The 14,515-nt window shown below is 52.3% G+C and overlaps 6 protein-coding genes across 6 annotated transcripts; 3 read left to right on the top strand and 3 right to left on the bottom strand.

Moving 5' to 3' along the window:
• Positions 1 to 731: 731 nt before the first annotated feature.
• MPE1 lies at positions 732 to 2,799 on the bottom strand (the record flags this gene model as incomplete). The annotated part of the gene is made up of 2 exons (XM_062944782.1): positions 732 to 2,584; positions 2,625 to 2,799. The coding sequence occupies 2 exons, from the start codon at positions 2,797 to 2,799 to the stop codon at positions 732 to 734; spliced, it is 2,028 nt and encodes a 675-aa protein (XP_062803646.1).
• Positions 2,800 to 4,602: 1,803 nt separating this feature from the next.
• On the top strand, positions 4,603 to 5,298 carry QC764_210760 (uncharacterized protein; the record flags this gene model as incomplete). The annotated part of the gene is made up of 1 exon (XM_062944781.1): positions 4,603 to 5,298. The coding sequence occupies one exon, from the start codon at positions 4,603 to 4,605 to the stop codon at positions 5,296 to 5,298; it is 696 nt and encodes a 231-aa protein (XP_062803645.1).
• Positions 5,299 to 6,220: 922 nt separating this feature from the next.
• On the bottom strand, positions 6,221 to 8,618 carry QC764_0042330 (uncharacterized protein). Its single transcript, XM_062940300.1, is given in 6 exon segments — positions 6,221 to 6,295; positions 6,500 to 7,217; positions 7,280 to 7,425; positions 7,439 to 7,553; positions 7,712 to 7,766; positions 7,825 to 8,618. 5 exon segments carry the CDS (start codon positions 8,015 to 8,017, stop codon positions 7,097 to 7,099), a joined length of 630 nt encoding a protein of 209 aa, XP_062803644.1. The 5' UTR covers positions 8,018 to 8,618; the 3' UTR covers positions 6,221 to 6,295; positions 6,500 to 7,096.
• Positions 8,619 to 8,830: 212 nt separating this feature from the next.
• On the bottom strand, positions 8,831 to 10,301 carry MRF1 (Peptide chain release factor 1, mitochondrial). Its single transcript, XM_062944780.1, has 2 exons — positions 10,126 to 10,301; positions 8,831 to 10,075 (listed from the first exon to the last, which is right to left on the bottom strand). Exons 1-2 carry the CDS (start codon positions 10,214 to 10,216, stop codon positions 8,871 to 8,873), a joined length of 1,296 nt encoding a protein of 431 aa, XP_062803643.1. The 5' UTR covers positions 10,217 to 10,301; the 3' UTR covers positions 8,831 to 8,870.
• WRS1 (tryptophan--tRNA ligase) lies at positions 8,836 to 12,388 on the top strand (the record flags this gene model as incomplete). Its single annotated transcript, XM_062944779.1, has 7 exons — positions 8,836 to 10,993; positions 11,057 to 11,082; positions 11,141 to 11,284; positions 11,335 to 11,549; positions 11,601 to 11,635; positions 11,692 to 11,801; positions 11,852 to 12,388. The coding sequence occupies exons 1-7, from the start codon at positions 10,597 to 10,599 to the stop codon at positions 12,386 to 12,388; spliced, it is 1,464 nt and encodes a 487-aa protein (XP_062803642.1). The 5' UTR covers positions 8,836 to 10,596.
• Positions 12,389 to 12,910: 522 nt separating this feature from the next.
• On the top strand, positions 12,911 to 13,681 carry QC764_210720 (uncharacterized protein; the record flags this gene model as incomplete). The annotated part of the gene is made up of 1 exon (XM_062944778.1): positions 12,911 to 13,681. The coding sequence occupies one exon, from the start codon at positions 12,911 to 12,913 to the stop codon at positions 13,679 to 13,681; it is 771 nt and encodes a 256-aa protein (XP_062803641.1).
• Positions 13,682 to 14,515: the final 834 nt, after the last annotated feature.

Genomic DNA, 14,515 nt, shown 5'->3' with positions numbered 1-14,515 from the left:
ACAAAAGGCAAGAGAGAAAGTGTGTGTGTGTGTGTGTGTGTGTGTGTCAAGTGTGTGGTATATATACACAAATAAATATCAGTTTATCAATCCGAATTTCCCGATTATTTCCTAATTTCCCTTCGCTTTCCCATTGCCCCTACTCCAGCATCCCATCCATCCATACCAATCCACCCATCCATCCTATGTCCCTTTGCCTTGTTGAATAACCCCCCTTCCAACCTTCCCTATCCCGGCTCGTTTTGGACATCCCGCCGCTTTCCTGTTTCCCGCTTGTTTTATTTTGTTGTGTGTGGGTGTGTGTTTGTGTGTGTGTGTGCTGTACGTTGCTGTGGAAAAAAGAAGGAAAAAAAGCAAGGATAATTCCCAACCCCGCCATACCAAGCCACATTTGCTCCATGTGGTGTTGTTTTGTGGTGATTATTCATGTCACAACCAACCCCAATCCCGAAAACATCCCCCCCAAACCACAGCCCCAGATAAAGAAGATTACAAGAATCAAGAGAGTGAGAAAAGAGAAAGAGGAAAAAACGCCAATGAGAAGAGTAATGCAACTTGCTCCTCTTGAAAACCTGGTCCCCGCTCCAAAAGCCAGATAGCTTCCCACGTTTCACACACACCCTTATGTTCGCTTGTTTGTGATGATGTATATACTCCCCCGCCCGGCCTCACCACCCTCATGATGAAAATCATTATCGTTACAGAAAAAAAAAAAAAAACCCTCAGCCTGCTCAAAGCTCCCGGTAATCACTCGGTCTGACCCTTTTCTGGCGGTTCTGGTGGCGGTGCGGGTTGACTGGCTTCCGGAAGTAGGCGTCCTCGTCATCAGCCGGTTGGTGGGAAAAGTTCTTCATCATGCCGCCGCCGTTCATGCCCATACCCATACCCATCATCTGCTGCGGTGGCCTCTGCTGCTGCTGCTGTGGCGGGTGCTGGTTATGCTGCTGCTGCTGCTGCTGCTGTTGTTGTTGTTGTTGCTGTTGATGCCCCTGAAACACACCACCACTCGGCCCACCCCAGTTGTTGTGCCGTGGGTTGAAGTTGTTATTGTTGTTGTTGTTATTGTTAGGCATTCCCTGGAACCCGTTCATCATCGGGTTCATCATCGGGTTCATCATCGGGTTCATCATGTTCATCCCGTTCATGCTCATGTTGGGCATGCCGCCTGGTCCGCCAAAGCTGCCGGGCATGCCCCCAAAGCCGCCCATCATGTTCAGGCTCATGGGGTTCATGCCGGGGAACATCATCGGGTTCATGCCGGGCATGTTCATACCGGGCATCATGCCGCCGGCCATGGGGTTCATGCCGTTCATCATGTTATTGCCGCCCATCATGGGGTTTACTGGTGGCTTCTGTTGAGTTGGCTGCATGGCCTTGGGCGCCTTGGGGATCTTGGGGTTCTCGAGGGCATCTTCAGCGGGCCGCTTCTTGGATGTTTGCTGGCTTGGCTCGCTGTGGACAGGTGTCGAGGTGGCGCTTCGGACCGAGGGGGTGGATGTCGTGGTTTGCTGCTGGGCAGTTTGCTGTGGTGGCGCGGCCGGGTTAGCAGGAGCCGGCGAAGGAGAAGCAGACTTCTTGATGTTTGTTGGTTCGACACCGGTGGCCTGGGCGGATTTGGTTGATGCTTCGCTGGGGCTTTTTGGGCTCTTGGAACCCTCCTTGGCTTTACTATCCCTGTCGGCAAGCAATTGCTTGAGCTTCTCGACTGCTTCCTCATCTGTCTTGAGATCATCAATCAAGACACCCTCTGCATTGCAGGCAGGGCAGACGAAGTCGCTCTCAATGAGAGCGTTGGTGATGCAGTCATTGCAATACGTCTTACTACAACACGGAGTCTTCATTGGCTCTATGAACATCTTCTTGTCGATGGAGCATTCCAAGCCTCTCTCTTGGACCTCCTTCTCCCCTTCCATAGCTGCCTTTGATGCCGCGTTGTTCGACTTGGCCTTGGCCTGGAACCTTTCCCATGACACCTTGTCAGGCTCTGCAATCACGTACTCTCCATCAGCATTGACCATGATGCCGGATGGTGTCTTGGAGTCATCTCCATCCGCATTCTGACCAAGCGCAGTTGCCTTGTCGACTGTCTTGAGGAAAGACTTGGGAATGCCAGTGGTACGCTTTACGCGAGGGCGGTTGTCGAAATCGGGATTGTCGTTGGTTGGGCAAAGCTGAATCCAGTGGCCTTTCTCACCACATCGGTAGCAGATATAGCCTTGGGGTGGGTCGTGGTCGGGAACATTGGCGGGCTTTTTGGGGCCACCCTTGGCGACATACTGTTGAGTAGCCATTTCCTCTTCTCTCGATGTGAAGTGCTCGGTTTGGGCCTGGAAGACGGCAGCCATCTTCTCCTCTTCTGTCATGGCGCTGCTTAGTTGCGCTAGAGTGTTGGACTGGGTCTTGGCCGCTGGCTTTGCTGTTTGCTCCCTGCGTGACGAATTCTTCGCGTGGATGGGCATCTTTCCAGAGACATATCGAGCAGCGCCGCCTCTTCCGGGATTCTTCGGGGGCATGCGCCGGGCGATGACAGTGGTGGACCGGGGAATGATGGAGGTGTCATCGTCATAGACTGCCATCTTGTTAGCTCGCACACCTTGAATGTGAAGCTGAACCTAGCTGCTTACCTTCTTTTCCATTTTCATCAGCATAGATGGCCAGGTCAAAATCTGTGCCGTCACCGAGGCCAGCGCGAAGAATGATCTCGCGCTTGAGCTCGAAAACAGAAATGCCTGTTCCATCAAAGGCCACTCGCGTTGGCTCTTTTTGCGACTTGAACTTGAAGAATACTGAAGACGCCATCTTGGGTCTGGTTGATGGTCGAAAATGTAGCTGTCAATTAGAGTCGTGTCGGCGCTCTCTTCTCTGCTAAACCTGCTCGCACACTAGGAATGGGTAAAGCGAAGCGAACTTGAATTCTTGATTCCCTAAACCAGGTGACGACGTTTTGCCTTTTTGTTCTTCTTCTTTCCTCAACTCAACAGGTTGAATGGGAATCAATTCTGATATGCTCTCCGGGGGAGACAGAAAGCGCCTCTTGAATGGACAATAAAAAAAAAAGGAAAAGTACAAAGACCCAGCGCTGCGAAAATAGCACTCTATTCAATTGAGCTGAAAAGCAGTGATGGATTCGTGTGCGACTCCTCCCTCCTAAAAAAACAGCACCCCTTCTTGATCACTTGCCAACACTTGTCCCCAACGCTGTCAGCCAAACGAAAAGAAGCAAAAAAACAGACCCCACTCAACGCTAGCAAGCAAAGGAGATGCTCTGCAAGCAGACTGGTGATGGCGCGATGGAAATGTGATGGCGATGGATTCCTGTGATGGATCGGTTAGATGGACGTTCGTTCCTCTGACGCGCCGCCCTTTTCGATGTCGCCGCTGCTTTGTCCTTGTTTCACCGTTGCGCCAATCCTGCGTGATGATCAAAGACGCAACAAAATCCTTCCAGATGCGAGAGGAAGATATTCGCGAGGAAAGCGACTGTTGCGATGGTCGATCTGCAAAAGGTTTTGGCGATGTGTTGCACCCGTCGTCGTTGGTTGTTGGAGCAAAAGGGCTGGTGGAGGTGAAGAAGTTGAGAGCTCGGGGTTCGGTTAATTAAAGTTGGCCAACGGTCAGATGATTAATAGGTCAGCCGTGAGAGGAATGTTCCGAAGTCTGGGCTCCGCAAGCAGAAAGTCGGCCTAGATTTTCAGGCATAAAGTGGGGTTACAAGCCAGCCCACTGGCAAGTGATGCATGTGGCTGACAGCAACAATCGAGACCTCACACAATAACAGCAGAGAGGCACTCTCTATTGACTATTATCATGTGTGAGGTCAGGGCTGTTTTGACCTTTATCAGAGAGTTTGAGTATATGTCCAAAATGCTGTTTTTGTAGTGAATACGGTGCGAACGTCATATCCTGTGGCTGAAACGCCGGTTGCACTTTACCTTCAAAGTTACACAGGGCGGTCTCCGATAGTAGTGGTGCCATAATGATGCTGTGCTCAAAAGGCTTCTGGAAATCCACTGAAAAAGACGAGCAAGAATCTGGGAGAATGAGCCGATGATCATCGTCACAGTTGCGTCCCCCTCTCTTGCACTCCCTGGACACCCGCTTCTTTTTGAACTGGCCAACTCCCCGCGTCTTTCTGTCAATTGAACTCCCTTCATCCGGTTTCCTGCGTCACCACCCACCTGCTTTATTGTGGCCTCCTCATCTTCATCAACTTGGGGCACCCCCGAGCGACCGGGAACTTTTTCGCAGAAGCCAAGAAAAAAGCTTCTCCGTCTTTCCCATTCTCGAGGGTGTGCTTGTCTCGACAATCACATCTCGCCGTGTCTAACACTTCCTTATGAAGTAATTCCGCTTTCCTGCACACGTGCTCTTTGCACTACTGCTTTTTACCCTTTCGTCTGTACTGCGCAAGCGACGACGCCATACCGGCCGATCAACCCATTCCCGTCTTTCGCCTCCCCCACGTACTTCCAGGATCCTAGCTCCTCGACTCTCCGCCGCCCACCACCAACTACCACCGTCACTCCTCCAAACTTACTACTCCAACTTCAAGATACCCCATAACCATCGTGAAATAAACAATCATCACCAAAATCAGCCAAAATGGTCCTCACCCACACCACCAACCACACCTACGCCCATCCCTTCCCCGCCGTCTCGCTCGCTTTCTTCCTCCGCTACTGCTCCCCCCAGCTCAACCCCTTTGCCTCTCATGTCCTCAGCACCGACACCATCGACTCCCACATCGACCCTGCCACCGGCCGCCTCCACACAACCCGCATCCACCTCAAGAAGTCCCGCATGCCCCCCGCCGTCATGAAGCTCCTCCCTACCACCCTCACAGGCGGGACCGCCTCCCAGGCCTCGTACATCCTCGAGACTTCTGTGGTGGATATGCGCGAAGGCTGGATGTCCACCGAGTCTCGCAACCTCAACTTCGTCGGCGTGCTGTCGGTAGTCGAAAGACAAATGTACAGCATTCCCAAGACGAGAACTCTGGATAACACCGAGGTGGAAACCAAGGTTGTGTTCAGATCCAGGCTGGGAGAGAAGCTCCGGGACAAGTTGTCGCATCAGAACCTGTCTACCACTGCCCAGGAGGGCGGGTTCTTCGCCAGGCTGGGAGCGAGGGGTATCCAGAGGAGCATTGAAACGTTGGCTTCGACAAAGACGCAGGATCAATTGGGGAAGAGCCGAGAGGGCATGAAGATGATTCTGGAGAGGTTGAGGCAGACAGGGATCATTGGTGTGCTAGAGTTGAGGCGGGCCGCGAGAGAGCGGAGTATGGCTGCTGCTTGAAGATCGTTATCGCTGAAAAGTTGACGATATCAAAGAGCGGCTATGAAAGTGATGACTACCAGGACATGTGCGCATAAACATTCATTGGGTGAGGTGGAGGTGGTTCGGCCGGTCTTATATTTCTCATACTCTTCACCGTTCCCTATCCATCTGGGCTACATTTTCTTGGTTCCTCCGACGACACCTCTTACAGGGCCGATTCGACTTTGGGGGCGGCATATCTATCATACACTCGAAAGTGATCCATCTCCAACACATACGCGGAGATGAAGGCAAGCCAGCTGCTATGTTGACAGTACCTGCCTCTAACACTGTTGTAACACCACCCTACTCTATTTTCGCTGGTTTTGGTTTTTGGTTTTTATCCTTTCATCGGTTGGCGGGCGGAAAGCATGGCGTATAGGAATATCCTCGATTTTTTTTTGTTTTGTCATTGGACTGGTGGACGCCGAACAAGGCGGGTCTACTGCTGGGAGGAGGGGATGGAAATGTGTCTGGGCTGAATGAAGTGGAAACGGAGGGACTTGGTCCTGGTTCCACTCTTTTGTAGGATTATGTGTGTGAGAACAGCGGTTTTGGGCGAGGGGGAGGAGTATCGCATCACAAGGAAGGACAAAAAAGGGAAAGGAAGGCCAAAAAAGAACGGAAAAACATGAGGCTATCGGGTTTCTCTTTGGCACAGTCTTTACGGCCTATTCCCTACCTTATGTAACTGCCTAGTAGTAGTTGTTAGTTGGCTATCAAATCAAGATGTTTTTTTTCGAGAAGGGTTGTGGTGTGGAACGCATTGCATTTCTTCTCTATGGGTTTGTAGCTGAGCGTCTATACTAGAAAGGTGACTTCCCAACTGGGGCTCTTTACCTACAAGCCCTCCTCCGGCTTGGGATCACTCCAACTCTGAGGCGCCGTCCCCTCGCCCATCTCATTCGGTGCCTGATCAGAGTAATACAGATGCCCAACCGTAAAAGGTGCCGTGAAATTCACGCAGTCAATCCTCCCGAGCAAGCACTCCAGCTGCCGATACGAAGCACCAGGCTGCGCCTCGACCAGCATATGGCCCGCCAGGTTCACCCCCACCCACGTCAGCCCCCTCTCCGACACCATGCTCCCCAGCACGCCCTCGCCACCAATAGCCACCTTGTTCTTCCCCACGACATTTGTATTAGGGACATAAAACGGCTCCGAGGGCCTGTTCTGAAAGCCGAGTTTCCCTCCCCACGTCATGTTCTGGATCGCGAGAAGGGAGCCGTTTGATGGCAGGACCATGTCCAGCTGCCCGTGGGCGATGATGACGTTTTGGGTCTTGTCGATAACACTCGGCAAAGCGTGGATGATGAACGGTCCGGAGCCGTCCTCTTCGCTGGGCGAAAACCTGGTTCTCACCACACACCTCCCAAGTGACATTCCTCGGTGCGTGGATGGCGGCTTTTACGTCCCCGCGGTCAAAGTATCTCTTCTCCCCCTCGGGGACGTAATCGATCCCTGCCAGGAACCCGAGAACATCAGACACGCGGGGGCAGGAGGCGGTGATGTGGTACATGTCGAAGCAGGGGTTGAGGCGGAGGGCAGCTTCTAGGATCCACCACCAGAGAGAGGTGCATTCCTCTGTAACGGTGCCGTTTTCCGATACTTCTGGGAGGGTGGAGGGCAGGTGGGAAATAGGAGGGTAGACGAGGTGGTTGTCGAGGAGGGAGGAGCAGCCGCACTCGGCGTCAGTAGTCCTGATCTCGTCGAGGAAGGTGTTGTTGAAGGGGAAAAGAGAGCTGTGGTATTCAACGAAGCGGAGCATGGGGATGCTTTAGTAGAGTTGGGTGTTGTCGCCGATGACAGCGTCCCCCAGGTACATGCTGGATAGTTGGTGGTAGGCGGTGTCGTTTATGTTGAGCATAGCGTTAGCAATGTAAGGGCAGTACATTCCGCTGTTTGGTGTTAGAAGATGTTGCCCTGGCTATAAGGGCCGTGAAATTGGAAGAGGACTTACGCATAGGACTCTCCAGAAATGTACACCTTGTAGCTCTGCATGCCGAAGGTGTCGACGAAATTCTTCCACCATCCTAGAAACTGAGCAGCGAGCTCATTCTCATTGGTGATGGTTGGAACATCCGTTGAAAACCCTGTGCTAACCGGCTGGTCAACATACACGATGTTGGTTAGGGTGTGCCAGCTCCAAGGATTCCGCACGGGTTTTAGAGTCCCTGGTGGCCAAAGGAAGGGACCGTGTTCTTGTAGAAGACCTCGAAAGAGGAGCAGCCAGGCTGGAGGAATTGTTAGTAAAAGCTGAACAATGAAGCGACAAATGATATCAACATACACCACCATTCAGCCAGATCAGAATCTCCTTATCCGCTGCTTTGTTTGGCGAGGGGAAGAACCAAAAGAAGAGGTTGCTTTGCTCATCGGGGAGCCAGCGTACGACTCGCCAACGTCAAAGTCGACATCGGGAATGGCGGTGTCATTGGCGGCAAATTCTATTTACACCGAGTCAATGTCAACGTGGCTCGACTTTCGAACTCGAAGATAACTCACTCGTGCTGTTGGCGTTCAGAAAATTGTGCCTGGGAAACGGCTTGTCTTGAGGGTCAGGAAACACAGCAGCAGTCGATTTGCCGACCTTGTTGATGTGTTTCGAGATGCCCAGACGCACGAGAGGACTACCCCTTCCTGTGCGGAGCCCTTCGACTGCCGTAAGGAGGAAGCCCAACAGAGGGATGAGGCGCATCTTCGACTTGTTTTTGTTGCCGAGCCTTGCGAAGCTTTAAAAAGAAGAGACTTGAGACTTGGGTCGAATTGTAAACTAATTGTGAGACAACGCTGGGGGTGGTACATCTGAAGGGTCTGGGGAAATTAAATAGACGCTCCTAGGCCAGGAAACACATGGGAGGTGGAAAGATGGGATTGCCAACTGTCTCCATTGCTCACAGCACTTCCCTGGCAGGCACACAGCTCTCCTAAAACTCGCCATGTCAAAAAGAAGTAGGCGGAAACTTCTGTTGAGCATTAACAAGGTATCGCTACCGTCATATGAGGCACCGAACAGCAGCCCAGGCTGAAGCAGGAAGATCGGAAGGAGCTATTGCTCGAAAGACGGCTTGCAAAACAAAGAACAAGATGACTGATGACCTCCCATCATAAAGTGCTTGATTCTTCAGAGGTGTATTGTCTGCCATCTTCTTGGACGGGATTGACCGTTCCAGGTTAACACCTCTGAGCAAGGTGTTGCTGAGAGGTGGTGGATACACTCACACAACAAAAGTGAGACACCGCTTCTCTATAGAAAAGCAACAAGGACCGCAATGTAGAGAGTAGATGTAATTTCTTGGGTCTACGTCTTCTCTGGCAAAACAATGTTATGGAAGGTAGACTTGTCCATCATGCCTTCCCTTCTCAAGAGTACGCGTCCGTATTAGGAAGGTAAGAGGTGATATATCAACGCTGATTGGTCAGCATTCAATTCATGAAATCCTGACACCCCCCGACTTCCAACTATAGTCAAGAATATTGGAACACATTTCTATCATCAATAATATCATACAACTACAAGTACACTCTAAAATAGTGGGGGTATGTGTTATTTATTTCCCTTTCTTCCCTTTACCAGTGGCGTTCGCAGCAGCAGCAGCGGCTTCCTCATCTGCCAGCAAGGCCTGGATATCCTTCTCGGCGAGCCAGCCATGGACAGCATCAATCACCTTACCCAGGGTGTCACCACCCCTGAGCACATCTGGTAGATTGTGGACGTCAAGCCCGGCCCTATGGTCGGTACATCTGTCCTGGCCATAGTTGTAGGTTCTGATTTTATCGCCCCGTGTAAGCTGCGCTGATGACAACACGCTGCTTCTTAGTGCCCTAGCGGCCTCTTCTCTGGCCTCACGCCTTTTCTGTGCAATTCTTGATCGAAGTAACCTCCAGGCATCGGCTCGATTGGTGTGTTGTGAACGAGAATCCTGCATGCTGACGGTGATGCCCGTGGGAATGTGCGTCAACCGAATAGCAGACTCGGTTTTGTTGACGTGCTGTCCTCCTGCTCCGCTGGCTCGCATCTTTTCAGATTTCACCTCGGCCGGGTCGATGTAGAAGTCACTCTCCGGGTTGTCCCAATCACCATCAGAGGCTGTGGCGTTCTCAGCGAAAGAGGGCAGCACCCAGACGGCTACAGCACTCGTATGAGTCCTTCCACTCTTCTCCGTCGCCGGGACACGCTGAACCCGATGCATGCCCGCTTCACCACGGAAGTGGGCATACGCTCCCTCCTCCATCACCTCAAGTACAGCTTCCTGAAGGGCTGTCTCCCCATCACCTCCCTTTTCGCCGGTACTGTCGGCGGCCAAGTACTGTACAACCTTTGTGCGGAAGCCTTTATTGGCGCAATATGCTTGGTACATCTTGAATACCGAGTCGGCAAAGAAGCGACCTTCGGTTCCTCCTGGCCCAGGGACGACTTCAATGAGGCACGGCATGTCGGCGAAGGGATGCTTGGGAGTCAAAGCCACGGACAGATTCCGACTCGACTCAGCCAGCTGCTCATTGGTAGCCGCGAGGTCCTCTTGCGCCATCTCCCGCATTTCAGCATCGTCTGACTTCAAGAGCCCCTCCAGCTCCCGGAGAGAAGCCTTGGCATGCTCGAACTTCTTGAAGGCCTCTGCGATCCTGTGGACTTCGCCTGCACGCTTTGCAATCTTCTCGTCAAAGTTGTCAGCTAGTTGTGCCGTCAATTGATCGTGTTCGGCGGTAAGAAATCTTGCGCGGTCGAGGAGAGCTGGAGGAAGCTTGAAGGAGTCTACTCGCGCTGTTAGCAGAAAACCATAACGGCAATCAACGTTACTTTACCTGTGCTAGCCCTCCGTAGAAACTGCTGCGAAAAGCCGATTCGCCTGAGCGATCGCACGCAGCTTCGACACACCCATGGTGCCGCCAACATTGTCGTGGTTTTAAGTTACAGGCATCAGCGCAGAATCTCTTAGGAACCGCCTGCCCAACCAGAGCTGCTGACACTGGACTCAGACGGGCCCTGCAGCTTCTCATCCAATCCTCGAAATTTCCCGGCAGGCAACGCTCTTCTGCCGCTCTTCTCCGCCTTCTGGAAGTGGGTGGGTGGAGTCATACACCCTGGTTCCAAGTGCCCCTCCCCCACCATAATGGGTGGTGAATTGGACACGGCATGATAGGACGACTCAGCGGCGGTCCGGCAGGCGCATTGTGATCTCTTCTGACTTTTTGACTCACCTCTATCGTTTTTCACCTACTTTTTACTTGTTTACCGGCTTCTTTCTTTTCTCAACACTGTTCGACATCGATACCATGGCCGAAACCGCCAATGCCGTGGCTCTCAATGAGTCCCAAGTCCCCGAAGTCCCGGCCGAAGCCGCTGCCCAAGGGTCCAAGCAGACAGTTGACCCTTGGAACGTTCAAGGGGAGGTCGGCGCAGACGGCCAGATCAAGGCAATCAACTACGACAAGCTGATTGAGGAGTTTGGCACCAAGAAGATTGACGAGGAGCTCCTCGCCAGGTTCGAGCGCGTAACAGGGAAGAAGCCACACCATTTCCTCCGCAGAGGCATCGTCTTTTCGCATCGCGACTTCGAGCTTATTCTCGACCGATACGAGCGCAATGAGCCATTCTTTCTGTACACTGGACGTGGGCCCTCGAGCGACTCCATCCATGTTGGACACTGCACGCCCTTTATGTTTACAAAATGTATGGAGATTCAGGAGAACGGCTTGGCGAGCGTGGAAGGTTGACTAACACGGGATCTCACAGGGCTTCAGGATACCTTTGACGTTCCTGTAGGTGGTCTTGTAGGATTTCTTCTGTATAACCAGCTACTGATAAAGATCTTTCTAGCTTGTAATCATGTTGACGGACGACGAAAAGTACCTGTTCTCGGAGAAGCGCACAATTGAGGAAGTTCAAGGGTACTGCGACAGCAATATTCGGGACATTATCAGCATGGGCTTTGACCCAAACAAGACATTCATTTTCTCTGATGTACGGATATCCCAGGTCTTTGTTGCCTACGTGGTCTAACAAACTACCAGTACGACTACGTTGGCGGCGCATTCTATCGCCAAATCACGCGGTTAGCGAAGCACATCACGCTCAACCAAGCGCGTGCCATTTTCGGCTTCAACGACTCCTCCAATATTGGCAAGATTCACTTTGGAAGTATTCAGGGTGCTGCTGCCTTTGCCAACAGCTTCCCTCACATTTTCGGTGAGGACGAAAAGAAGACCGTCGGCATCCCATGCTTGATGTGAGGACCTTCTTTCAACTCGGTGTGATATCGATCTAACGCATTCCCCAGTCCATGTGCCGTTGATCAGGACCCATATTTCAGAGGTTTGTGATATCCAGTGTTCCATGATTAAGAGTAAATATTTAACTAAGCGTTACAGCGACCCGTGATGTTGCCGCCAGACTTACCTACCAGGGGGTGCGGTTTGCGAAGCCGTCCCTGATCCATTCTTTGTTCTTGCCAGCCCTCCAGGGGCCAGGCACGAAGATGGTGAGTGTGTTTTACTCTGAATACGACTCGTTATTGCTCACACAATGTAGTCTGCCTCGATTGATTCCAGCGCCATCTTCATGACCGACACTCCCAACCAGATCAAGAACAAGGTTAACAAATACGCCTTCAGTGGTGGCAAGGTGTCCGTCGAGGAGCACCGCGCAGTGGGAGGTGACACAGACGTAGACGTTGCCTACCAGTACCTCCGCTTCTTCCTCGAGGATGACGAAGAACTTGAGAAGATCCGGGTCGCCTACTCTAAGGGCGAGCTCCTCACGGGTGAGCTCAAGGCGCTTTGCATCAAGGAGCTCCAGACTTTCGTCGCGGCGTTCCAGGAGAGGAGAGCCAAGGTCGACGATGCAGCTGTCAAGCAATTCACCGACATCAGACCTCTCACCTGGATGGGCAACCCCAAAGTACCCAAGGCCGATATTGTGGTGCCGAAACTAGAAGGTGCTGAGGGTGCCGAGGGCGGTGATGGGAAACTCACAAAGAACCAATTGAAGAAGCTGGAAAAGCAGAGACAGATAGAGGCGAAGAAGGCCCAGAAGGCCAAGGAGAAGGAGGGTTCTGCCGCTGCTTAGCCTATGATTCCTTTCAGTTGTTCTTTGCTGGGCGAAAATAGAAGTTATTCCCAAAGTGTCGTATCTTTATGGTTCGAGTGAGTCACACCATGGTGGATAACGATGGTATGGAGGAATTGTCGTGGTGGTGTTATGCGCCCTTGGGGATAATACTTGCAGCAAGGTAGCAGGTGGGTGGGGAGGACCGGTCATTGATAGGGCGTGGAGATGTGAGCTTCCTATACGGGGTAGCTCTGCGGGTACGATGTATTTTTTTTGTTCTTCTCTCAGTTGGATATATTTACAGCATTTTCAGCCTTGGAGTATGGTCGAGTCACTCATCTATTTCATTTAGTCAACCCCCACCCCTTGCGTATACTGACTCATCCATCTCTCCTTTCCACTACCTACCCTTTTGAACAACCTCACACTAACAACACCACCAACAACAACAACACCCTTACCATACCACACCTCTTCAACAACCCATTTTTTTCATCACCCGCCACTTGTCTTCAACCACCTCACCCATCATCACCCAAAATGTCCTCCTACCACCTCCACATCACCAACAAAAACTACTCCTCCTGGTCCCTCCGCCCCTGGCTCCTGATGAAGGAGCTCTCCCTCCCCTTCGAGGAGCACCTCCACCCGCTAGCCCCCGGCTCCGGCTACCGCCAGCCCCAGTGGAAGTCCTTCTCCCCCGTCTGCCACGTCCCCTGCTTGCACTACCACCACCCCCCTTCTGGCTCCTCTGATCCAATCATCCTGTGGGAATCCCTCGCCATCGTCGAGTTCCTCCACGAGCAGTTCCCCAACAGCAGAATCTACCCCGACTCCCTACCCGCACGCGCCTGGGCACGGTCAGCAGTGGCGGAGATGCATGCCGGGTTTGGGAGCATAAGGCAGGAGATGGGGATGAATGTTTCCATTCGGGTGGAGCTGTCAGACGAAGCGTTTAACGAGGGGTTGGTGAAGGACCTGAGGAGGATCAACGAGGTTTGGGAGGAAGGGCTAGCAAAGTTTGGGGGGCCTTTCCTTGCGGGAGGGGAGTTTGGGGCGGTGGATGCTTTTTTCGCGCCGGTGGTGTTGCGGCTTGGGAGTTACTTGGGGGCGGGGGAAAGGTTCCTGGGGGAGAGGGCGAAGGGGTATATGGAGAGGATCAATGGGCTGGAGGGCGTGAGGGAGTGGGTTGCTGCTGGGGTGAAGGAGAAGGAGAGGCATGAGGCGCATGAGGTGGAGAGCTTGGAGGGGCCGGGGAGGAAGCTGGTGAGGGATTTGAGGGAGGAGGAGCAAAGTTCGGGGCGAGCCTGATGGAGATGAGCTTCTAACTCTTTTGTTCAACCAGCAACATTGCTGTCACCACAGTAAAAAGAAGTCCATTGCATTGATTAACCAGCAAATCATTATAACGATCTCATTTTTTGACCTGAGTTATGATTTTCCCAGTACCAAAACCACACTTTCCCTGCCAGCCAAGTCTCGATTGCGTATACCTAAGCCAGCAACATTTGCTCAATCTTGACACTCGACAAGCACCGCGACAGGTCGACGCACATTGGATGGAGCAATCGGCTGTCTAAAACCACTCATCAGTGTAACCTACGCCGCCTTCGTTGAAGGAGGAGGAGTCGATAAGCGTGCCAGTTGGCGGGCCGTAACTGTTTGCTTCCATGTACCTGTGCTGGCCATCATAGAAGACGGCACCTTTTGCCCATTCTTCCGTTTCGTACGTACAGTACTGGGACTGTGAGACAGGGATGATGATGACGAGCCATCCTCATCGCTCATTGTACTATGATCGAGACGCCGGCGATATTTGGCTGCTCCACGCCCGCGGTCAATCAGCCAGATGAATGGAGTCTCCGTATATCGGTCTCCATTAAAGTAACACATCCGTATCAGTCGAGGCACGAAGTTGAGGGTCTTTGCGACCCCGATAGTTGTGGGCTCACCCTCAAGTTCATCCTCATGATTGAAGGGCCATTTCGAACGAGTATTATTTCATCTGGGATCAAAATCAATGGCGATATTCCTAGGCCAGAGCCGACAACCACCCGAAGCTCCAGGGAACAATTGCTGACTGAGCAGCAGATAAACATATGAAGAGACGCCATCGCCCAAAGGCGACCCTGAAAATGGAATGTC

The sequence above is a fragment of the Podospora pseudoanserina genome, chromosome 2, assembly GCF_035222485.1.
Source record: "Podospora pseudoanserina strain CBS 124.78 chromosome 2, whole genome shotgun sequence".
NCBI lineage: Eukaryota > Fungi > Ascomycota > Sordariomycetes > Sordariales > Podosporaceae > Podospora > Podospora pseudoanserina.
The sequence above is the reverse complement of the archived record's forward strand: the minus strand, read 5'-3'. Positions and strand labels throughout refer to the sequence as shown.